The sequence below is a fragment of the Prionailurus bengalensis genome, chromosome D2 (assembly GCF_016509475.1).
Source record: "Prionailurus bengalensis isolate Pbe53 chromosome D2, Fcat_Pben_1.1_paternal_pri, whole genome shotgun sequence".
Classification (NCBI taxonomy): domain Eukaryota; kingdom Metazoa; phylum Chordata; class Mammalia; order Carnivora; family Felidae; genus Prionailurus; species Prionailurus bengalensis.
The window spans coordinates 37347049-37371953 of record NC_057351.1 but is presented as its reverse complement, the minus strand read 5'-3'; the positions used below and the strand labels follow the sequence as shown (position 1 = coordinate 37371953).

Below are 24905 nucleotides of genomic sequence, written 5' to 3'. Positions count from 1 at the left end.
CTGGCAGCGGGACGCAGTGGACCTTCCGTGGCCCGGCGCGTGCAGGGGCGGCGAGCCGGAGCCGAGCGCAGCCGGGGACGGCGGGCTGGCGCGGGGGTGTCCCGGCGGAGGGGGCTGATTACCCGTTATTAACTAGTTGCCACCTAATAAGCCAGGAGCGGCGGGTGAGCGGCGCGGGCTGCGCGCGGGGAGGGTCCCGGGCCGGAGCGCAGCGCACTCGCGTGGCGCACGGCGGGCCGGCGCGCAGAGCCGGGGCGGGCCCGGGGGCGGCGCAGACCCCGGGCGCGGGCGGCCCGCGGCGCCCCCTCGCTCTCCGCGCTCGGGGCCGGCGCAGCCCCGGGCGAGCGGGGCGCGGGCCGGGGCGGGGAGCTGCCCGCGCGCTCCATCCCCTCCCCCCCGGGCGGGCGGCCGGGGGGAGGGCGGGCGGCGGCGGCCCGCCGTATATATCTCGGCGCACCCCGCCAGGTCGCGCACAGCGCCCCGAGCCCAGGCGCCTCCCCGCCCCCTCCCCGCGCTCCGCGGCGGCGGCGGCGGCAGCAGTAGCAGCAATATGGCTGTTGATGGGTGTTCGGGGTGGCGCTGGCGGCGGGAGGAGCTCCCCCGAGCCCCTGCGCCGGCTGCCCGTTGCTAGCTATGGCAAATGGTGGCGGCGGCGGCGGCGGCAGCAGCGGCGGCGGCGGCGGCGGCGGAGGCAGCAGTCTTAGAATGAGTAGCAATATCCACGCGAACCATCTCAGCCTAGACGCGTCCTCCTCCTCCTCCTCTTCCTCCTCCTCCTCTTCTTCCTCCTCCTCCTCTTCCTCCTCGTCCTCGGTCCACGAGCCCAAGATGGATGCGCTCATCATCCCGGTGACCATGGAGGTGCCGTGCGACAGCCGGGGCCAGCGCATGTGGTGGGCTTTCCTGGCCTCCTCCATGGTGACTTTCTTCGGGGGCCTCTTCATCATCTTGCTCTGGCGGACGCTCAAGTACCTGTGGACCGTTTGCTGCCACTGCGGGGGCAAGACGAAGGTAACGCGTGCCCCGGGCGCCCGCCCCCTGCGCCAGCCCACCTCCTCGCTCCTCACCGCGCCTTGCCGCCCTCCATCCCTGCCTGCCTTCCCCGCGCCGCCTGCCCTTCCCTCCGCTCTCCCCGCGCCCCGCTCGGCGCGGCGGGCAGTGCGCCCGGGCAGAGGAGTTGCCCCCAGCCGGTGCGCCCCGGGACGCGGACGCCCGGTCCCGCGTCCCCTTGTTTACGGTGGGGTCGCCGGCGACCGCGGTTGGGGCCGGGCGGGGGACGCGCGCCGCTCGGTTGCCGGGTGCGGGGTGGGGAGAGCCGAGCCCGCGGGCCCCGAGGCCCCGGGGGGCCGCCGGGTGCGTGTGCCGGGTGCGGCGGCCGCGTTCCTGGTGGTGGGCGAGGGGGAGCCCGGCAGCCCGCACTCTAGAAACCTGTTGGGGACAGGAGTTCGCGGAGTCAGAAGGAAGGGGGAAAGCCTTTGGACAAGGGAGAAAATCTTTTGGACTAGGGAATCCCAGGGGAGGAACCTGGCCAGAGGCAGTGGGGGATCTCGGGGACAGAGAGGGAAAGTTGGGGAGATGCATCCCAGTTTCGGAGGCAGCCCGCGGAGGCTGCCACTTTAGGAATGTGGCAAGGGCGCACATCTGATGTCACCTTCCTCTCCATCCCTTGGATATTCTTCTGGAATATACCCCCACCCCAAGTTCTTCAGCCTGTGTATTCTCGACCCCCAAGCCACCCCCTTTAGGTGCCCGGAAATGCCGCCAGCAGCGGGGAGCAGGAGCAGGAGGTCCGCCCGAGAGCCTCCGAGGCCGCGGTTTCGCGCGGAGCCTCCTCCCCAGCGCTTTTGAGGTGGCTGGATGTCGGCTTAAGCTATTCCTGGCGCATAGACGCCCACCAGCACCGAAGCTCACTACACCTTAAGTATGGTTGCTAGGCTGACTGCCTGGTCTGTCGCCGTGTCCCTAGAGATGTCCTCTGCCCTCCTCCTCCCCCCCTCCCCCCCATCCTCCCAATGGCTGAGGGTGAGGGGCTGGGGTAGTTTTTCACAGAAAACTGAATAAGAGAGAGAGAGAGAGAGAGAGAGAGAGAGAGAGAGAGAGAGAGAACTGGAAAAAAGAGGGACCGAGCTGCTTTGTGTTTGAGTAAGTCCCACCCTAGGGGACTTCACAGCGCTAACATTTTCGGAGGGAGGGGAGATCGAGGGGAATTGGCGAACAGTGCGAAGTGGAGGCAGATCTTGGTCGGGATATTTCACACCTCTTTTCTAGCAAAGTGAATCCCAGGACCCCTCAAACTTCCATAGGACTCGGCAACTTGTCGCAGTCTCCTTAGTTGCTATGGGAAGTAGGGAAGCGGGGGGCTCTGGGTGAAATACCGAGGACGAACCCAGGCTCCCTCTCCTGATCGTTAATTATACACGGCGCTGGGTGCTGGAGATCAGCTGAGTTTTGTGGCAGGCACATTTGTGTTTTGGAAAATACTGGTGTGTTGGACATAAGGGAGAAAAATAAAAGCCATCTCTGTCTTTTCTCCTCCCACTTCTCGGGAGGCTTCCAGATGTTGGCCAGCCAGCTTTCTTTGGAGTTACCTCCTCTGCCATGGGGGTTCTCCTTCCTTGTCCAGGTGAGAAATCTCCCACATTCCTGAGAAGCAAACAGGTTAAGCAAAATCTGAACCACAAGACCCTGAGATGGTGCTTCCTGCCTTAGCCTTTCTCTTACCTGTGTCTTTTTTTTTTTTTTTTTTTTTTTTTAGTATTTATTTTTGGGAGAGTGCAAGTGGGGGAGGGGCAGAGAGAGGGGGACAGAGGATCCAAAGTGGCCTCTGAGCTCACAGCAACAAGCCCGATTATGGGGCTTGAACTCACAAACCACAAGATCATGACCTGAGCCGAAGTCGGAGGCTCAACCGACTGAGCCACCCAGGTGCCCCTTACCTGTTTCTTCAACATCTTGACCACACATTCCCTCGTCTCCTCCTTCTCTCGCAGTCTTTCGTCTTGGAGGGTTTTTTTTGTTTGTTTGTTTGTTTTTTCCTTTACTGAGGGTCAGTGTCTGCCCTTAGGGGAGAGAGAACTCCTGGATTTGTGCATCTAAAATGTTCTCTAGACTAAGTGGTTTTGGTGAAGTTTTTTTTGTTTTTTTTTTGTTTTTTGTTTTGTTTTTTAAATTTCTTTTTAACGTTTATTTATTTTTGAGACAGAAAGAGACAGAGCATGAACGGGGGAGGGTCAGAGAGAGGGAGACACAGAATCTGAAACATGCTCCAGGCTCTGAGCTGTCAGCACAGAGCCCGACGCGGGGCTCGAACTCACGGACTGCGAGATCATGACCTGAGCCGAAGTCGGACGCTTAACCGACCAAGCCACCCAGGCGCCCCATGTTTTGGTGAAGTTTTGAACAGCCTCCTCATGCTTAAGAAATGGGGCCTTCTTGATCGTAGTGAAAACTTTTTCAGCGAGTCAAAACAAGTTTTGGTATTTTTGTGATCCTGGGGTTTTAAACACGGCTTCCGAGTCCTTTTACTCTAGGGGTTCATGGATGCCACTGCAGTACCTGTGATGAAATGCTAATTGGGTGGCTCACGTAGAGAATCTCTTTCATAAGTGATGACCAAGCATAACTTCTGTCGGTCTTCTTAAGTAAATAGGTTTTTGGCAATGATCATGAGAAAAAATAATCCCTATATATTTTAGGCTTTATTTTGTAGCTTCAAGACCTGCTGAGTTGATGTCACTGCAAGTTTCTACAAAAAAATCAACCTGGGATGAGAGACACTTGCAGTTGGAGGGAGGATGTGAGGCCAACGTAGCACGAGGTCGGGTCACTTTTGATCTCATTAGAGTCCACTTTAAAACATTCCCAGAGTTACTTAATAACTGCCCCTTGATTTGCTCACTTAAACCATGTGTAGCTGGCTCATTACACCCATTAATAGTAACTTAGGCCCCTTCTAAGCTTTACTTTCTACCCCTGAGGTCTGTATTTTTACTGCCATCCTGGTTTTTTGTCTTATATTCTTTTTGTTTTCCAAGTATTTGCTAGTTGTTGAGATGCGGTACAGAAGAATGCATTTGGCCTAAGTTTGGAATAATTATTCCAGTGCTGGGCTTCCCAAGCAAACGTAGACTGCTGGGGCATAGAATTCTGTCGGCCCTCAGATGTGCCCACCCTCACCCTCATTCAGTCCCAAGACGGTTTGACCAGCAGCTGGGGTCCCATGGAGGCCTGGTTTTTTAGCATCTGAAATTCCATGGGAACTAAATTTCATCAGGGCACTGTGACATCACAAGTATTTGGCCCCTAGGACGGCATCTTCCTTTTTGATCAAAGGAACCCAATCTTCCTTTTTGATCAAAGGAACCCGAGACTATGGACGTGCCTCCCGGGGCATCTCAGCATTAGTACCTTTGGCCTCTGAATTGTAAATGGTGAGTGACTTTACTACTTTGAAAAGAATGGCGAGTGGACTTTTTTTTTTTTTCCAGGAAATGAGAGAACTAATCACATTGCCCCCTGTTGGGAACTTGGGCACAATCATCCGGTACTGTGTTCTTTGCTATACTTTTTCACGTCATTGTTTTTTTCTCTGTTGGGTTTCATCAGAGCTCTGTGTTCACCAGGCTGTGATGTTTTGAGGTCTGATCCAGTTGTGAACTGTAGTGAACAGCGAGCAGCTCAGGCAGCCTGGATAAGGCCATGACCTTGAAGAAGTCATTTAACATCTCTGGTCTCTTTTTCCTTGTGTTTAAAATGTGGAGATTGAATTCTCTGACTTCTGATGCCCCTTCCTGCCCCGTGACTCGGTGTCAGAGGTTGGGAGGAGTTGAGAAACTATGGGTAAAGTTTCTAGCTCAGAGTGTGTTTTGTAATTTTCTGGCAAATTCTTTAGGAATTCAGCCTTGGAGTGCCTCTGTGTGTTTCCTCTTCCAACACACAAGCTGCTTCTCTTTAGATTAGCCTGGGGAAACTGAGTCCAGCTTTCAATGGAGCTGTGGCTCACTGGGGGACCTGGATGTGGCCAGGCATAGGCTCTCGCCTGCTCTCAGTTTGAGCTGTCCTCCCTGTAGAAGTTGTGCTTGATCGAACCTGGTCTGCATGTAATGAATTATTGAGGTATTGTCTCCATGGTTGTGTCTGAGAAAACAACACGTTTTCTCTGTCAGGTTCGTGACTAATATAAACATCAGATCCCGTTATGGCTTGGTAATTACCCAGGGTCTGGCCCGATGCATCCAATCAGGACTGGAGCTCCAGTGCCTCAGAATTCTTGATTCCAGATCAGACCTGCAGCCTCATCTCGTCTTGGGGATTGCCTGCATTGGATGACCTTCAGATAATTCTCTTTGATCAGGTCACTTAGGGTGGCCTTGGAGAAGCTCTCAGGTCCCAGTCACAGGGGAGTTAGAGCTGACCTTCCCTCGTGCAGAGAGATTTTTGCTGCTCATTCCTGGCTCTCTTTGTGCAAATGCACACTTCAGTAGAGATTCAGCAGTCAGACCCAAGTGCAAATCCTGGATCTTATTAGCAGGGTATCTTTGGCTGTTAGCCATATTGCACCTTGGTTTCTTCATCTGTAAAAAGAGCATAATGATGCTTACTTTGTAGGATGCTTATGAGGAGTAGCAATAATGGGTATACAGGACCCAGCAAATGCCTGGCACTAAGCAGGCTTCCTGTAAATAGCTCACAAAGTGGTGAGTTTGTTTTCTCTTTGATTCCTTGCGTGTTTGGCCCCAGATGGGCACAGACGACAACAAATAGAACTTTTGAACCCAAAGCAACCTCTATACTCTGAAGTCTACCGTCTTTGGGTCAAACAACCAGCTAGGGTGACACTGAGACTTGGGCTCATGGCTCTTGATTGTGGCAAGGCTGGAAGATTGGGGAGGGGCAGCCAGGGAAGTGTCCGTGGATGGGGGCCTGCCAGGACAGCTGTCGTTTTGATGGTGGGGACATCAGTGGACTAGCGTTGACCAGTGTTAACGCTGTGGGGCTCCGGGAATGATAGACCGAGAGGGTGTGAAATGTTTGGTAGGAGAGCAGGGCTGGCCAACGTCATACCATTGAGAAGGGAGGACTTTCATCCCGTTACCCCAGTCCAGAGCTCGTAGACCTGTTCCCCTGACAATGCCACAGTTTCCTGGGCAGTGTTCTCTGTAACAGGACCAGCTTTCCTCCCAGTGCTGTTTCCCAAAGTGCGTTCCGTGGAGCACTTGTCCTTGCACTTACCTTGCGGAAAATGTTGTGAGTCTTGGCATACCTGAGCACCCCCTTGAAGAGTCGGATCACAGGTGGGGAGAAGCCCTGTAGTAGAGAAATTGGTCAAACTGCTCTTAACCGGGCTCACTTCGAGCAGCCTTGCCTTGCTGTCAAGACTGCTGTGTAGTACCTGAGTCCACCTGTGACCTTGGGCAAGGACTTCACTGCTCTGCACCTCAGTTTCCCCATCTGCAAATTGGGGATTGTAACAGAGCACAGCCCTGTGGGGTAGGTTCTCTCTCTAGCCCTATTTTGTAGACTTTCCTAGGAGGACACTGGTGACCTAAAGCCTTGGGCTGACTCTGTATCCAGGTGCCCTGGGGACTTATCCAAACATGTGTCAGGAGGAGAGGAAGAGCTGCCCTATCACGTGGTCTGGGGCAGAGAGAATTCCAAGGCCAAGGCCGAGTGGGCCCCTTCTTTGCCTTGCTCCTGTCCTTTTTCCTGGAGGGGAACATTCATTGGGTGTCTCGTAGCACGGAGTAAGTCCTTGCTTTGGGTCCCTCTCTCTGTCTCACCGGGGCAGGAGAAACGTGCTGCTGAAACCGCCTGGCACTGGATTGCAGTGCCGGGACCTCTTTCCCAAACTGGGCAGCAGGGGGGCCCCAGCTCACAGTGGCAGTGGCCATGTGCTAACTTTTGAAACACAGCAGGCAACACCACCATCTTGGGACTTCAGAGCTGTGGAGTCCCTGGAGGGGTGCCCCTGTGCCTCCAGTGGAAAGGGCTGTGTCTGTGCAGTGATTCCGAGCTGCTGGGCTGTGCGGGAAATACTGGCCTTCATGGACCCGTGTCTGGGGGTCAGGCAAGGCCAGGCCTCCTGCAGCACCTCTGAGATTCCACAGCCTTTCAGTGCATGGCAGGGAGCAGATCAAAAGTGCTTCCTTTTTTGAAATGCTACTTAAGTAGGTGGAATCCTGGCCCTGGGCACACAGAGAAGGACTCTCCCCCTCCCAGGCAGAGGTGTCTTAGCATTCTGGGTAGAAGTCTCAAGGAATGTTCAGTTGGGATATCAGATCTCTGCTTCGGAGGGCTGGAGAGAGTGTTTGTCTGGTCCCGGGGCTTGTCACGTGTTAATATGCATAAGAATCACCTGGGGTAGCCATTAAAAATGCAGCTTGTGATTCTGACAGCAGGTCCAGGGTCGGGTCTGAGATTCTGCACATCTGACAAGACACGGGGGAGGGCGGGTGCCTATGTTGTGCAGGCCACACTTAGAGTAGCAAAGATCTGGATCATTCCCACCCTCCAGTCAGTCCCTCCCTGAAGAAAAAAAAAAAGCCTATTTTTTTTTTGCTTTAATTTAATTTTTTTTAATTTACATCCAAATTAGTTAGCATATAGTGCAACACTGATTTCAGGACTAGATTCCTTAGTGCCCCTTACCTGTTTAGCCCATCCCCCCTCCCAAAACCCCTCCAGTAACCCTCTGTTTGTTCTCCATATTTAAGTCTCTTATGTTTTCTCTTCTTCCCTGTTTTTATATTATTTTTGTCTCCCTTTCCTTATGTTCATCTGTTTTGTCTCTTAAAGTCCTCCTATGAGTGAAGTCATATGATATTTGTCTTTCTCTGACTAATTTCACTTAGCATAATACCCTCCAGTTCCGTCCATGTTATTGCAAATGGCAAGGTTTCCTTCTTTTTGATTGCCGAGTAATACTCCATTGTATATATATGCCACATCTTCTTTATCTAGTCATCCATCAATGGACATTTGGGCTCTTTCCATACTTTGGCTGTTGTTGATAGTGCTGCTATAAACATGGGGGTGCACGTGTCCCTTCGAAACAGCACACCTATATCCCTTGGATAGATGCCTAGTAGTGCCATTGCTGGGTCGTAGGGTAGTTCTATTTTTAGTTTTTTGAGGAACCTCCATACTGTTTTCCAGAGTGGCTGTACCAGCTTGCATTCCCAAAAAGCCTATTTTTAAATATGGAAATTCCCAGCTCTTCAGCGGTGGGGAGGGATCCTGTGCCAGGACAGCCAGGTCGGGACGACTCCGCACAAGCCCCTTGGAGCCTCTGCGGTTCAGACTGGGCCCTGACTGCTAACACCCACTGTTCGGGTGCCTGCTCCCAAGGAACCCACAAGAGCTGTTGGTGGAGGGTTGGGTTGTGGCGGCCAGAGCAGTGGTCTGCAGAGATACAGGGTGGGGTGTGTGCGTTCCCTGCCCATCAACATGCGGGGTCCCCCTCTCGCCAGTTGGTCACACTGCAAGGAGGTAGGCTTCTCGAGGTCCAGGATGGCAAGTCTGCCAAACCAACTTCTTGCAAAATTAAAGGCTGGTGGTGTAGCCAGGCCTGCACCGTGGTGATGCTCCAGGAAGCCAGCTGCTGGCCATTCCCTCTGGAGTGTTTGAAGTCCGCGGACAGCAAGACCGCCAACCCGATTTTCCACAGGGACCTGGGTGGGTCTTCCCAGATGGAGGGTTCAGCTTAAAAGGGTTGGACTCAAGACCGATGCTGAGTGTGGGGAGATGGGTGGCGCGGCACGGTGCTGGGCCCCCTCAGCTGCTCTTCTCAGGGGTTCTGTCAGGGGAAGTTGAAAGTCGTTCTTTTGTCACCCTAGCGTATTAGGGTTGTTTGCAGCTCACACCGCCAGGGACCCTGTCCTGGAGCTGTGCTGTTGATGTGGTTGCACTGCCAACGAGGAGCAGTCAGACCAAGCTTTGAGCCCTGAGCGTCTTCAGCGGCCGGAAGGAGGAAGGGCTTAGTGCAGTGGCAAGCACACAGTAGGTCCTCCGTTGAATGTTATGGTTACGATTGTTGTTGATTTTGCTTTTACCACCTGGTGAGTACATACTCTGTGCGCAAACCAGGCTGGGTGCTAGGGGAAGAATAAGACCCAGTTGTGACTTTGTTTTTAATGTATATTTTTGAGAGAGAGAGAGACAGAGCATGAATGGGAGGGGCAGAGGGAGACACACACACACACACACACACACACACACACACAGAATCTGAAGCAGGCTCCAGGCTCTGGAGCCCGACACGGGGCTTGAACCCATGAACTGCGAGATCATGACCTGAGCCGAAGTTGGATGCTTAACCGACTGAGCCACCCAGGGACCCCTTTTAATGTTTATTTTTGAGAGACAGACACAGAGTGTGAATGGGGGAGGGGCAGAGAAAGACACACACACACACACACACACACACACACACACACACACACACAGAATCTGAAGCAGTCTCCAGATTCTGAGTTGTCAGCCCAGAGACAGATGTGGGGTTCGAACTCATGAACCATGAGATCATGACCTGAGCTGAAGTCAGATGCTTAACCTACTGAGCCACTCAGGTGCCCCCCGGTACCCCCCCACCTGCCCCACTTGTGACTTTCATCTGATAGGATGAGAGGGAAAAAAACAGTTATCTTCTCATGGGGTGTGCAGTGTCTGGTCTTGGAGTTGCCTGTGAGCCCCTCCCTCAAGGGCAGGAATTGAGTCATTTAAATATATGTTGGAAGGGCCCTTTCCATCACAGTTAGCTGGGGGCCGGGTGGGAGTGTAGTAGGTGCAAATATGTTTTGCTCTTTTTTTCTGGGTAATTTGTTAGGAGCTGTGGAGAAAGTCTGGGTGAAAGGGATGGGCTTGATTTGGTGACATGATGTTTGAGTCATTCCTGGCTTTCAATTATTCACGCCACCCAGGTCTCTCTTGGCCAGCGGATAACAAGGATTTAGTTCATGACGAGTAGCTGTCTGCGAGGTGGGTGAGTCAGGCAGGGGACAGGAGAGGAGCTTCAAAAGAATGGAAATGGAATTTGGTTTGTTTTCAGCATTATTTGGTGATTGTCTTTGTCTCATTGCCAATTTGGAAATGTAATTGACACTCCAGGTCCTGAATGGATGTACTTAACATCCTCATCTCCCTGTAAGATCTCATTACCTGTATGACTAATGCTGCTTTACCTGGCCAAACGCGAAATTATTTAAGACATCTCATTTACTTTCTGTTCTCTGTGCTGTTTCACTGGGCTCCCTACCATGTTTTCTGAGGGACCCAGATCTGGCTTACTCTGGACATGTGAAAGCTAATCAGCAGACATGCCTGTATTCCTTTCTTCGCGCCTTCCTTCTGCTTTTCACCCTTTACTTCTTTTCTTCCTTCTGTAGTGACTTTTGCTAAGTCTGGGAGCAGAGAGACTGAAGTTGGCAGGTTAGTGGACAACAAACAGGAACTTGGTCTCACTAGTTGAGAAGCACATGGTATTATGAAGTCACAGAGGTGGAAGGGAGATTTGGGCCTGGATTCTACTTACTCCCCGGTGCCGGTGCTGGGAGCCCTGTGCCCCATCATCATTGGGGATGGGGGTGTTCATGATCTCCTGAGGCCACTGTTTCATGGAGGACAAGCCCACCTTAGAATGAGTGGAGAGAAAGAGTTTTCTCCTTGCACTAGCCCCTCTTTGCTTCTGGTCTGTTTCCATGACACCCAGAGCCAATCTCAGTGGAGAGTAGATTTCAGATTCTAAATCCAGCCCAGGGAGGCCAAGAGCTGGGTGGTGGTTAATGGCAGCAATGTTGTGGAGGGGTAGAATGCCCATAAGGGTGTTGCTCCTGTGCAGGCCACTTTCTTTTTCTCTTAATGACTTCCTGGTATCCTTCGCCTGAGGTAGTGAGAGTTTTCCTTGTCCTATGCCCCGAAGTTGGGAAGGTGGCCCATTTTGGCCCTTGGTTCTGATAGTTTGCCCTCCAGGATGTGTCTGGTCTTGTTAGACGCTGCGGGTGGAGGTTTTGGCTGTCCCCGGGCCATCACGTCACCTCTTTGTCAATGGTACATGCACTGTGTTCCAAACTTCAGCTTCCTTCATAGTTTAGTGCTGGTCTTGGCTGGGAGCAGATGTGAATCAGGGGCCATGCCAAGAATCCAGATGTAGAGTGTGGATCCTTTGTTAAGAAGCCGGAGGCGGACTCTGCTTTCTAGGTGTCGGCTCTTCCCAAAGGGCAGAGAGCAGATAGTGATCTGGGGCCTCTTTTTGTACCATTTAAGGACGGCTGCTCCCTAGAATCAAGGCTTGTCCCTCCCAACTGCTCATCTTACGCCTCTTCTCTGGGCTTCCATATACTACTTCTGCCATTTCCCCTGGTCCGTGGAACAGAAGGAAACCAGAAAAGGAAGGAGAACATGCAAGAGGAGAAGGTGAGGGAGAGTAGGGGGGAGAAGGAGATGTTCACACCAAGAAGAATATAATTTCTTTTCTGGGAGCTAGAGGTTGGGTAAATATATAATTGGGTGGATTTTGTTTTTAGTTCCTTCACCTTTGTCTTAACGAGTAAGTCATGACAAGTGACCTCACCCCCAAAGAGAGAAGTGTTATATAAAGACCGGTAGAAAGAGTGTTTTCACTGTGGGAAGATTTTGGCTTCTCCAGTGAAAAGCATTGTCTGGTTAACTGATAGCATGGGGCCCCGGGTGGCCTGTGGCCCAGATCCTGGGAGTCACGGGGCTCCGTGGGGGTCTTTTCTATGTACACGTTACACAGGAGCAGAGTTCTGCCCCTCTTCAGGAGCAGTTGCTGCATTGATTTATTTTCCCTTCATGTGACTTTGGAGTATAGACCCTTTATAGCTCTGGAAGGGGAAAAAGTGGGCGTCTAATGATGATCAAGTGGAAAACTCAGAGAAAGGACTCTCAGGCTTGGAGGAAGGTTTGGAAGATGACAGGGTTTATCCAAGTGCTGGGGAGTTTCGTGACCAGTATTAGCTGGCTACAGCTTTATATACATTTTTTTTTTCCTTTTCTTTTTGCATCTGGGAGCATTTTCCTCATAGTGTTTAAAGGAATTGTTTTAGCTACCCATGCATTATGGCCTTTTGTCCTGTGGATTGTGTCAGCCACAACTGATCAGGTGTAAGATTCTCAACGGGTATAGGAATGGTGTCTTTAGCTGAACCTACAAGAGAAGTCAGTGGTTTGCCTCAGTATTAAAAATGGCATCCTTTCCTTAAGCTCGGGTGCAACCCTATTTTCCTTGTAAGATTTCTTTTTTTTTTTAAACTAATATAGTATTATATTAGTTTCAGATATACAACATAATAATTTGATTTTTGTATACATTGTGAAACAATCACAATAAGCCTAGTTAATATCTGTCACCTTACAGAGTTAGAGATTATTTTCTCTTGTTCTGAGACCTTTTAAGATCTACTCTTTTAACAACTTTTGAATATGCAATACAGTATTATTGATTATAGTTGCTTTGCTACACATTATCCCCCCATGACTTATTGAGGTTATAAGTGGAAGTTTGTATCTTTTGATTCCCTTTACATCATTTCATACACCCTGCATTCCCAGCCTTTGGCAACCACCAGTCTGTTCTCTATATCTTTGAGCTTGGTTTTCTTTCTTTTTTTTTTTTTCCCTTTCTTTTTGGTTTCCACATATAAGTGAAATCATATGGTATTTCTTTTTCTCTGTCTGACTTATTTTACTTAGCATAGTACCCTCAATAACATCCATGTTGTGGCAGATGGCAAGATTTCATTCTTTTTTTATGACTAAATGATACTCCATTGTCTGTGTTTTCTTTCTCTCTCTCTCTCTCTCTCTCTCTCTCTCTCTCTCTCTCTGTCTAAAATCACATTTTCTTTATCCGTTCCTCCATTGATGGACACTTAGGTTGTTTCTATATATTGTGTCTTGTAATTAATACTGCAGTGAAGATGGGGGCGCAGATATCTTTTTGAGTTAGTGTTTTTGGTTTCTTTGGAGAAATTCCCCAAAGTCAAAATGCTGCATCATGTAAAATGTAAAAATAGTAGCTCTATTTTTAATTTTTTGAGGACTCTCCATACTGTCCCCACAGCGGCTGCACCAGTTTACATTCTTACCAACAGTGCACGAGGACTCCCTTTTCTCCACATTCTCGCCAGCATTTTTATTTCTTGTCCTTTTGATAATAGCCATTCTGACAGGTATGAGGTGGTATCCCATTGTGGCTTTGATTTGTATTTCCCTGATGATGAGTGATGCTGAGCATCTTTTCATGTACCTGTTGGCCATCTGGATGCCTTCTTTGGAGAAGTGTCTATTCAGATCTCCTGCCCATTTTTTAAATTGCATTGTTTTCGTTTTCTTTTGTTATTGGGTTGTATAAGTTCTTTATGTACTTTGGATATTAACTTCTTATAAAATACATGATTTGCAAATATTTTCTCCCATTCAGCAGATTGCCTTTTTATTTTGTTGATAGTTTCCTTTGTTGTGCAAAGGTTTTTTTTTTTTTTTTTTTTTTTTTTTTTTTAGCTTGGTGTAGTTCCACTTGTTTATTTTTGTTTTTGTCGCCTTTGTTTTTAGTGTCAAATCTGATACATCACGACCAGGACCGATTTCAAGGAGCTGACTGCCTGGGTTTTATGGTTTCAAGTCGTATATTCAAGTCTTTTATCCATCCATAAGATTCCTTTTTTAACTTCAGTGTTTTATACTTTTGTCCTTAATCCTAAAGGCAATGTATGTTCATTGTAGAAATGCACAGAGAGGCATTAGGAAAAAGAAAAAAAAAGGAGACCTCACACCTACTAGGATGCCTACTATTAAAAAAAAAAAAAAACAACAGAAAATAACCAGTGTTGGCTAAGCTTTGAAGATTTTGATGGAAATATAAAATGATGCAGTCACTGTGGAAAAAAGTATTTGTGGTTCCTCAAAAAAAAAAAATCAAAAATTGGATTGCCATACGATTCAGCAATTCCACTTCTGGAGACCCATGTTCATAGCAGCATAAAAGCCAAAAGGTGGAAGCCGCCCACATGTTGATTGACAGATGAGTGAGTGAACACAATGTGGTCTGTACATGCAGTGGAGAACCACGCAGCCTTATAAAGGAAGGACATTCTAAAGCATGCTGCAACGCGGATGAGCCTGGAGGATGTTACGCCAAGTGAAAGGGGCCAGACACAAAAGGACAAATACCGTATGATTCTACTTTATGAAGTACCCAGAATAGTCAAAGTCATAAAGACAGAAGTAGAATGGTGGTTACCAGAGGCTTTAGGAAGGAGGGCAGTGCGGGCAATGGGACCAAGTTTCAGTTTTGCAAGATGAAAGCATTCTGCACAACAATGTGAATGTACTTACCACTACTGACCTGTACACTTAAAAATGGTTAAGATGCTTAAGTTCTATGTTAGGACTATTTTACCACACAGGAAAAAAAAAGAAAACAAAAGGAAAAAGAAATTGCTCCAAATCCTCCCTCCTGGAGATGACCCCCCATTATCTTCAGGTACATTTTCCTCCCAGACACATTCTCCACCGTGGTGCTTATGTTTGTCATTGGGGCAGCTAGTAATTTTCCTCTAAGGGTTGGTAAGTGGGAGTCCCCTGAGAAGTGCCCAGCCTGGCCTTTTTTTGCTTGAGTTGCTGTCCACACTGACAGCAGAGACAGGACAACTGTCCCTCTGCTGGCGGAGTCTGATTTGATGGTATCTGTTCTGAGTGTGAAATCTTTTTTATTAAAAAATTTTTTTAATGTTTATTTATTTTTGAGAGACAGAGAGAGACAGAGCAGGAGCGGAGCAGGGTCAGAGAGAGAAGGAGACACAGAATCCAAAACAGGCTCCGGGCTCTGAGCTGTCAGCACAGAGCCTGATGTGGGGCTCGAACCCACGAACCATGAGATCACGACTTGAGCCGAAGTCAGATGCTCAACTGACTGAGCCACCCAGGAGCCTCTGGATTTTTGATTTTAACACACGAGTGGCTCTGGTGTCTTAGGCAAGTCATTGTCCCTGGGCCTCAGTTTTCACTGTGTAACATGTTCTCAGATTCAGTGATTTCAAGAGCTAGCCATTTCTTCAGTCAGATTCTTTATCATTTGTGCCTGATAAAGAACCCAGTGGTAAATCATTCAAGGTAAATGGGCAGTTCTGGTTCTATTATAAACCACAAGATTGAAATCTGACTGATGTGTCCCCAAAACATCAATATTGACTTCGATGAGATGGCATATTTGAGAATTACAATCTGAGGACAGAGGCCCTTTTGGAAATATCATCAAACTTGTCATTAAAAAAAAAGTCTCAGAAATAGTATTTTGTGACTCTGCTATTACTTCAAAGGAAATAGCCACATCACTATTGAGGTTTTAGTTTTAATTTTGGGGGTGGAGGCCAGGTTGAAAACATCTTAGATTATAGACTGTAAGTGGTGTGCCATGATAGGCTGGCTTGGTTGAGGTTAGGCATAAAAAGAAACATCTCATTAAAGAGGAGGTCACACAAATCAACCTACTTTGATGCTTTTCTTTGACTTGCCCCAGAAGACAACCCCAGGGTGAGAATGTTCATCTGGGCTCTGTTCCATGGAGCATTTCAGCCACGAGAAGTGGGAGGAGATGCCCAGAGCTTCTGTGGCAAAGGAGCGAGTGTCTGAAAGGATGATCCCCACATCCCAATGATTTCTGAAATAAAATCCTCCCCACCCCCAAATCGTAAACAACCAGCACATCAGAACGTACTGAATAGTCTTAGGTTACATAACATCAATTAGATCATGCTACAGGGGCCATGTATTACATTTTAACTCGTCACAGATACATTACGTTAGCACTTCACAGATCCACAGGGTCCCAGGCAGCTTTGGGGTATTATTGAGTGAATTGGTGATTGTGTAGGACTTGACGAAGCCCAGACAAAAATACTTCTTTAGATTTTTCCGTATTGTCGTTACGCTCTTATTAGGCGGTGCAGACATCCTGCAAATATTTCTTACAGAATAAGCTAAAAATTTAGACAGTGGTTATTGTATCGGTTGTACTGAATGGTTGATTTATGGCCGTGAACCAGATACGACAGATTTTTAAAACTCCGGGAACCTTTACATTTTCCAGTGACAGGCAGTGCAAGCACTATATTTTTAATTGGTCCCTTCTTTTAAGTCAGGAGCTGAAATGTTATCATGCAAATCTCTCTTGAGTTGCATGGAAACTAATAAAATCACAAAGGTTTCTATTTGTACGCTATGAACACAGACTGTAATGAAGCCGAAACAGCGATCTCTAGGGGATGATGCTATTTAAATGCTAGGCAGGGCTTTGAAACGATTCTAATGGTGAAGAGAGAAACCAGCAAGGGAGTGGGTCCCATTCTTTCCTCCCCACCTCTCAGTGCCTGTTCACCCACGCTCCTCTTTACTTCCTGACCTCAGAAAGAATTAACTTAGAACAAAGACCTCTAATCTCTAGTACATCCTGTCTGTTACCTGTTGTAGCAAACAGCAGTGAATTCTCAGACATTCTCTCTTAGCCACTTTCTCTTCCTCCTTAGTCATTGCATTGATCCTACACTTAGTGGTGCTTTTGTTTTGGTAAGTCTATGTGAACTGGAGTAATTGACTTCTTAGGGGAAAAAATGGTAACAAACTTTTTTTTTTTTTTTTGAGTAGTTACTATGCATCAAGCACTGTCTTAAGCTCCTTATGTTTATTATGTTATTTAACTTTGAAAACACTCCTATGGGGGCACTCAGTTGGTTGAATGCCTGACTCTTGAATTCTGGTCAGGTCATGGTCTCATGGTTTGTGAGATCGAGTCCTGTTGTTGGGCTCTGCACTGAGCATGGAGCCTACTTGGGATTTCTCTCCCCCTCTCCCTCTCCGTCTCCCTCTCCGTCTCCCTCTCCCTCTCCCTCTCCCTCTCCCTCTCCGTCTCCCTCTCCCTCTCCGTCTCCCTCTCCCTCTCCCTCTCCCTCTCCCTCTCCCTCTCCCTCTCCCTCTCCCTCTCCTCCTCCCTGCCTCATGCTCTTGTGCTGATTCTCTCTCAAAATAAACTTAAAAAAACAGTCGTATGGAGTAAGCACGTTTATAATCCCCGTTTTGTACATCAGAACAGTGAAGCATAGAGAATATGTGTGAATTTGGATAATAGATTTTGAGTCCTTACTATGTGTCTGATGGTTTCTAAGCCCTGCGTGCGTTATCTTATTTTAATCCTCACAACACCCCAGTGAAGTAGGTGGTGTTATCAGATTAGGAAACTGAGGCATGGAAAGTAGAGTAATTTTCCCTGGGTCACACAGTAGTGAGGGGCCAAGCCAGGTGTAAGTCCTGGTGGGCAGGCAGTGGACCTTGCACATCTGACCCTTGCACTGTCCACATGCAGGTGTACCACCTGTAGTGGTAGATTGGCTCTGCTTAGCTCATCTGTGCCACAGAGTGAGGGAAAACATTAGGGCATAGATAGATAGGACTGAAGAGAAGGGTTGGTGTGTGGAGACTCATGTACCATCCCTAGATGAGGTGTGAGACCCCTTGCACAAATTCCAAGAATTCTGTACTATGACTAGAAATGAACCTTAAAGATTATCTAGTCCTTCTAATCTTTCTAACTCTTGCTTTTCTTTGCTGGAACAAAGTCAGGTATGCTGTGTGCAGTTGTACAGGTTGCTCACTGCACAACTCTAGGGCTGCTATGAGATTCATATCAGATAATACATAATTAGACTTTTAACTATGGCCCATGTGCCATACATCTCTCTATGTTGGGGGGTATTTGGAGGCACAGAATAAATATGGGGCATTTTTCTGAGTATCAGTCTTCCTTTAAGTTTTGAATAAAACCACTTTTTTTTTTTTTCCCCTGAGGTAGGCTCCACAACCAATGTTGAGCTGGTGCAGGGCTTGATCTCACAACTGTGAGATCATGACCTGAGCTGAAATCAAGAATCAGACACTTAACTGACTGGTCCACCCAGGTGCCCCCAAAACCACTATTTTTAATATTTACACATACATGGGAGATATCAGGACTAGGATGCAGAATTCAGGCATATTTTTAAAAGCTCGAGGTGTGTGTGGCGTGTGTGTATTTGTGCGTGCATGTGCAGGAGGGCACGGAGGGTGGAAGAGTCTGACACCCGCAGTAAAGCCTGATCATTAGACTATGAACCTGAGCGTCGTGATGTGGAATGAGTCCCTATTCTTCCCACATACAGTTTGCTCATATCTCAAACTCTGAAACTGTGTTATTAAAAGAATGGGACTTCTATGAAAAGCACGTAACTATATCTGAATTCCCTGATCTGTTATAAATAAAGTGCATTTCAGATGTCGGTGGGGCAGAGAATTTAATCTGTGCACTCAGAAGAAGGTAGTGCTAACTCATTCAGTGGTTATGAATCTTCCCTTGCCTTAGAAAGATCGATTCCTTGCCGCTCTCCACCTCCAAAGCCTGGAAATACATTATTGTATCACAACATGGATTTCTTTCTAGACCATTGGGTATTGTGGCCTTGCGTCTGCCAGACCCTGTGCACGATATCTGGAAGCAGGAGACGAACTGGTCAGTCTGTGAATCTTTATTATCCTGGCTATCCTCTTCCCAGGGATACAGATTTGCATAAGGCATTGTTTCCTCTCGGGCAACACCAATAGCCACGTTGTGTGATTCCAGGGCCGCCATCCACATCATAAGTGTGAACAATGCCCCTGGAATTGTGCAGTGTGCGCCTCACATGTCCATACATGTGACTTTTCTAAGTGTCTAGCTGGGCTGGTATACACTTACATAAGAAATGAAGAACAGGGTAAGGCCCATAATTCTTAATGGCCAAATAAGTAAGAGAAACATTAAGAGCTTGAGATCCAGAAAAGGTGGAGAACACTGATGATTGGTCAGAGAGGAGGTGGCCAGACAGGGACCACTGGGGGGATGTGGGGGTGTGAAGGTGAACCCAGCCTTCCGATCCCTAGGCCCAGCTCCCGGGACAGGCTGTTGCCATGACTTCTGATGACGGTGCAGCTCCTGACGTGATGTAGGAAGGCTCCCAGGCCCCCACGTTCGTTCTCAGCACGAGCCTTTGAGAAGAGTGAATGCTTGGGTGCCAGCCCGTGTGTGCCCCTAGGGCCTGTGCACGAGGAATAACAGGACCCAGAGGATGTGGAAAAGGCCTCTCCAGTGCCAGCTGTGCTATTTTTAGCTCCCTCCCACGGCCCCTGCTGTCCCCAGGTGTTTGTCAGCAGAGCATCCGCACCTATATGGAAAATGGCAGTCGGAGCCCAGGCTGGCCCGGTAGGCCGCAGCAGTCTCGCTCCTGGGCCCAGGCGGCCAGGCCGGATCTCTGGGGCTGGCAGGCTGCTGTGAGGGTGGTTGCATAACTGGCCTTTCTGCCGGTTGTGGTGCCTGCTGGTTCTGGGTGAGGAGGTCGGGCCAGAGTAAACAGGTCTACACTCCACTGCCCCTCCCTGAGCGCTGGTGCACTGGACAGGCTCACGGGCCTGGTGATGAGCTGGCATAGTCAGTGGCTGCTTTGGCTCTGGAGAGCTGCCTGACCCTTGCCACCGAGTGCCCAGGGCTGAGCGGCATGCCTGGACTGGGAAGTGTGCAGACGGCCTGGTCTGGTCCAAGGGCGGTCCAGGTGTGGTGGAAGGCTGGGTGTGACCTCAGGGATGGCCCACTCCTTCCCTTTTAACTCTCCACGTTGCCTCCCCCATGCTTCGAGGCGCGCGGTGCACTTGCCGGCTGTGTCAGCTTCCTGCCAAGCCTTCCTCGCTCAGCGAGCCAGGCCTCGCTCTGCCTCTGACACTCTCCGCCGTTTGTCCTCCCTGTCCTGTGTGACCACCACCCATCTGATGTTTCTTGTGGACGGGGCTGGGGGTTCTCCTTTTTCGACCTCCTGTGCCTCTTCTGGGCGGTCCTGGATTGTGGGCGGTGAGCGTTGGCCCATCAGTAATGGTGTGGTGGCTTGTCCTCTAGCAAGGTCCTTGACAAACCAAGGCTCCTGGTATTCATGTTCTTGGGTGTTCCCTTGCTTTGAATCTGGACCGTGACTTGCTCATCACCAGTAGAATGAGGTGGGGATGACTATGACTTCTGAGATTAGGTCAGAAGAACCCTTCCAGCTTCCCTCTTGGTCCCTCGGAACACTGGCTTTTGAGGAGGCAGCCATCGGGTATAAGACATCTGATTGTCCTGAGACCACCGTGCTGTGAGGAGTCCGGGCCACAAGGAGAGGCCTGAAGGCTGAGATGCTACATGGAGGTGGGGACGGGATGGAGAGACAGACTCTCCAAGGAGCACCAAGGCACCAGACGTGGTGGGAAGAATCCGTCCTGGAAATGGGTAGTTGAACCCCAACTGACATAATCAGAGATGAACCAGCTAGCTCATTCCTCCCTGAATTCCTGACTTAAAAAATTATAAACAAAATAAAACAATTGTTTTAAACCACTACATGTTGAAGTGATTTGTTATGCAGCAATAACTAGAACAAATAGCGACCATTTAGGGTGGTCCTTCTGTGAGATCCAGTTCATAGTGCTTTCTCTGGGTTCCTCTTAGCCTCTCTTCCCCAGCCTCTGCCGGCCAGCCACACAGGACTTCCTGCATGTCAAGGATGACCTCCGCTCCGCCTGGAATTCTCTTTCCTTGTCCCTCCTCTCCTGTTCCATTTATCTGGCACCTGTTATCCAGAGATGTGCTGGTAAGTGTTTAATCTCTAGGAAGAAACCCCTGTTTGTAGCATTTGTCCATTCCTGTGGTGTAAATACACCCACCGTGGCCGTTTTCAAGATACCAGCGTGATGTCGCAGGACACGGAGGCAGGCGTCGTCGCCCCCATTTTGCAGGTGTGAAACTGAAGCTCAGAGGGTTTTCCTTTCCTAGGGAAGTCATGGCAGGCATGGGTCCTGGGGTCCTGGCCTCAAAGACCATGCTGTTTCCAGTGCCCTATGCTGTTCTCGTGAAGAGCCTGTGCTTGACCCTGAGCCCAGGTAGCATTGCTGCTGGGCTGTCTGGTGTCTTTTAGACTAGTGGTCCTTCCACTACTTGTCGTGAGCTGCTGCTCGCTTTTCCTCATGCTTACCACGCCAAACCAGTCACAGCCGCCGATTTCTCTCTTCAGCCATATTATCACATCTAGACTCTGTGATGCAGGCAGTGGTCATGGAAGCAGTGAGCTAACAGGGACCTGGGAGTCCACCTTGGGGGCTTGGTTACTTGTGTGCATTTGTCAGGTGAGACCAGCTATGGGGTGTGTGGGGTGGGAAGAGGTGGGGGCTTGTTTCACACAGTCGTTCAGAGACCTTGGCTCCTTGCACCCGTGGATGGCCCTGCCGTCTTCTAGGGCACTCTGACAGTCTCTGCTGAATCCCCTGTATCCAACTGACAGCTGGGGAGTGAGAAGTGAGGATCCTGAGGTGTGGCTTTGTGGGAGCGGTCCTGGAAGCCGTTCACATCACTTCTGCCCACATAGTCCGTTGACCAGAACTCAGTCACATGGTACCCTAACACCTTAACAGCGAGAGATCCTGAGAATTGCAGCAGGGCACCCAGGAGGAGTGGGAAGTAGATCTGGAGAATATCCAGACTGCAGAAGGGGCTCCAGAGTGCCGTGCTGGGGGGGAACTGGGGCAAGGGCTTCTAGAACTTACTAATCACACTGGATGTTTCCTGGTGCTGCTAAGGGTCACGAATGGTGTTAAGCACGCCACATGCTTTATGTCACTTATTCCTCTCAAAAAGCCCATGTTGTGGGTATTATCCCATCCCCCTCATCCCCGTTTTATAGGTGAGCAAACACCGAGCCGTGCAGTGGTTACGGCACTTGGCCGAGGGGTGTCACTGAAGAAGTGGCAGGGCTCCATTCCAACCCAGGGATTTCTGGCTCCAGAAAACCTTCTCATCCCTGCCATCAGCTTGCGAGCCACTCTCCTTCTTACACACTAGAGCAGAGGGGCCAAGGGGCTAGAGTGCCCCATCTCTCCCCCTTCCAAAGAGGACAGAGAGCTCAAAGGCATCTTGGCTGTTGCCAGATGAAGTTATACCTTATTCTCTGCCGTGGTGACGTGGAGCATTGACAGCGGTGGCCTGTGCTCTGCCCTGTGACCCGGAAGCACCGTCTGCCCCTCAGTTCTCTTCCACTTGGAGTATTACTCTGAGTGGCTCTGTGCCTGGGACATCCAGAGTGTAATGGAGGCAGAGGCTGGTTCCCAGGTCCCTCATCGTCCCCCCCCTGCAGTGAAGTGCTTCACCCTTGGAAATGTCTCTTCCCTTTAGCCCATTCCACACAGTTCAGATTTCGTGTTTTAGCAGAGTGAGTTCAAGTTCAAGAGTTCACTGCCAAGACAACAGGGGATCGGACGTGAGTAATAAGGAGAGTAATGTGGCTGCTTTTCTCAAACCCAGTGGACCAGAGTGTACATGTCCACAGGAGCATCTCTCATTCCACTAAGCGCAATGTTGTCGTCAACATCATGCCCTCTGGAGCCAGACTGCTTGGCCTCAAATCATAGTTCTGCCACTTGATGACTTTTAGACCTTTGGCAAGTTCCTGAATCTCTCCACACCTCAGTTTACTCGCCTGGAAAGTGGGACTAATCATAGTAACCACTTTGTGGATTTGTTAGGAGGATATGATATGTGTTAATTGCTTACAGTAGCACCTGCTATGTGACAGGTGCCATATAAGCGTTCATTGTGATTGTTACTTCGCTTTGGTTACCTTTGGAGGCTGTTTTCCTAGCATGGACCAGGACAGTAGCTTATGCAGTCACTCTGTCTTCCGTAGTTCTCCACTCTAGGGGACCCAGCTTCCAGAGGGATAGCTGGCATGTCGGGCCACCTGCTAGAATGTAGCCTTCCTGAAGTCTGGGACTGTATGTCCATCTTTGCATCCATAGTATTTGGGGCACTGGAAGACTTCTGCAAAAGTTGCCTGAGATATTGTCCCCATGCTGAGAACTCCAAGACAGGCAACTTTTTATGTTTATCCCTGTTTCCTTAGCAACCTGCAACACTGTCCAGCATCACAAAATGCTTTTTGAATAAATGCAGGACTGGAAGAACAAACGGTTTCATTCTTACTTGGAAAATGAGGGTCTGTCTTTGGCAACAGGCTTGTTGATAGCATCCGTGCATTCTTTTGAATGTTACTGGGGTGACATCTCTTGGCATTTGAAAGTCAATATGATTTTAGGAAACTGAGGTAGTTTGCAGGCGAGTATAATGAATAAGAGAAGACGCCAATGTGGATAATGTATTTTTGGTCCCCCAAATGTGTAATTATGATGTACTGAATCTCAAAGTTCTGGGTGGCATGTAATTGACCTCTGTAGGTGACTTCCAAAGAAAAGATCCAAAAATGCCTCGAGTTTTGGCAGCATTGGAGTAAATGTGTGATCCCTCCTCCCCTCTCCCCACCCCAGAGGGGCAATACTCATGCTGCATGTTAACTTTCCTCTCTTAAATTTAGGCTTGTGAGCGTTATAGCCTAGCCTTGGAGTAGGACAAAGCCAGGCTTGAATTCCCGCGTTACTTTGCACTAGTTTGGTGGGTTTGGACAGTTCACTTAACCTTGCCAGGCTCACTTTCTTCATCGGTAAAATATGAATACTAAAAATATCTGCTTCATAGAATTTTTGTGTGAGTAAAATAAGGTGGTCATTATGAGCACCTAGCACCTCCTAGATGCCCAATAGATGCCTTCTGTTCAGTTGGGGTTGAGTTATTTTTGACCTCTCTCCTCCATCAATAGCCACAGTGAGGATGCTACTGAGGTAGGAGGCAGGGATTCCTTGAGGGAACATGGTAGCCAGGGGCCAGCGGAGTACCAAGATGGTATCTCAATGGTGAGGTGGTGACATTTCCTTTGGATACTACATATGATGGTAGAGCTTAGGGTGGAAGAAAGGTTATTTTCCCACAATCACTGAGTTAAGCAAATATTTTTATCATTAGCAAGTTGTTCCACATTGGGCCAGGCTGTGAAGAGGATCCCAGGGACATTAGTCATGGTGGGACTTCCTTGGGGGAGCCCCCAGTTGAGTTGGGACTGGGCGAGGGGCAGACATGGGTGTTCTTTCCTCTGCTTGCCGGGTGACATGGAGGGGTATGGGATATGGGGCACGAAGATCTGGGCTTAGCTCTCACTAAGTAAGTGGTCCTGGGCAAGTGGTCTACCCTCCCCAAGCCTCAGCTTTCCTTGCCTGTAGGATGCAGACCACAGAGAAAGTTCTACCTAGCACATGAGAGATATTCAGTATATAAAGGCCACCATTTTTTTTTTTTTTTTTACAGAGCGAGGTGGAATTATACTATTTAGCAGAAGTAGATCTATTCAAGTCTTCCGTTGAGCCCTCCTTATACGAAGTACTATGTTAGGTAGAGGGTAGAGATGAGCTCTGGAGGATTCCACATTGCTTCACTTGCCCAGCTCTCTGGCTAGAGTGTCAGCTCCTAATAACGGATCCTTTAGGCCTGGGCAAACTGTGGGCCTCATGGTAATCCTCTGTATCCCCAGAACCAAGCATGCGGCATGACGCAAGATAGCCACCTGGTAGACATTGGTGAATGAACAGATGGGCGTTAAACTCTTGCTGATGAGCTGACTAATATTCCACACTGGCTAAAATTGTATTTTGGGCACTGAATCTCTTTCTTGTCTGTGGCTTCTTGAGCACTGAGGGTATTTAATTATCTCTGGAAGCTGGGATGGAGCCTTCCAGGCCACCTTCCCCAGGCCCTGAGCAGACAGGACGCCCATCCAGTCTGGGCGGTGGCAGGGTGTGGGTGCCTGCAAAGGTAGCCTCTCCCTGCTCTGTTTGCCAGCGGCTTGGCCAGCTTCCCCTAAAGAAAGGGCATTTTGTATGCTTTGTTTGTGTAAGTGTTGGACAGCAGCTTCCCACCTGCAGACAGT

General features: G+C 49.2%; 1 protein-coding gene across 34 annotated transcripts in view; it reads left to right on the top strand.

Moving 5' to 3' along the window:
• Positions 1-444: 444 nt before the first annotated feature.
• Positions 445-24905, top strand: part of KCNMA1 (potassium calcium-activated channel subfamily M alpha 1) — a 733580-nt gene continuing 709119 nt past the window's right edge. For 18 of the 34 annotated variants that reach the window (XM_043596655.1, XM_043596654.1, XM_043596648.1 and 15 more), the window contains exon 1: positions 476-1011. In XM_043596655.1, the coding sequence (XP_043452590.1) occupies positions 634-1011 (378 nt within the window). In that variant the 5' untranslated portion in view covers positions 476-633. Of the gene's footprint in view, positions 1012-24905 lie in introns of all 34 variants that reach the window. The other 16 variants (XM_043596637.1, XM_043596640.1, XM_043596642.1 and 13 more) reach the window with 3 other exon arrangements.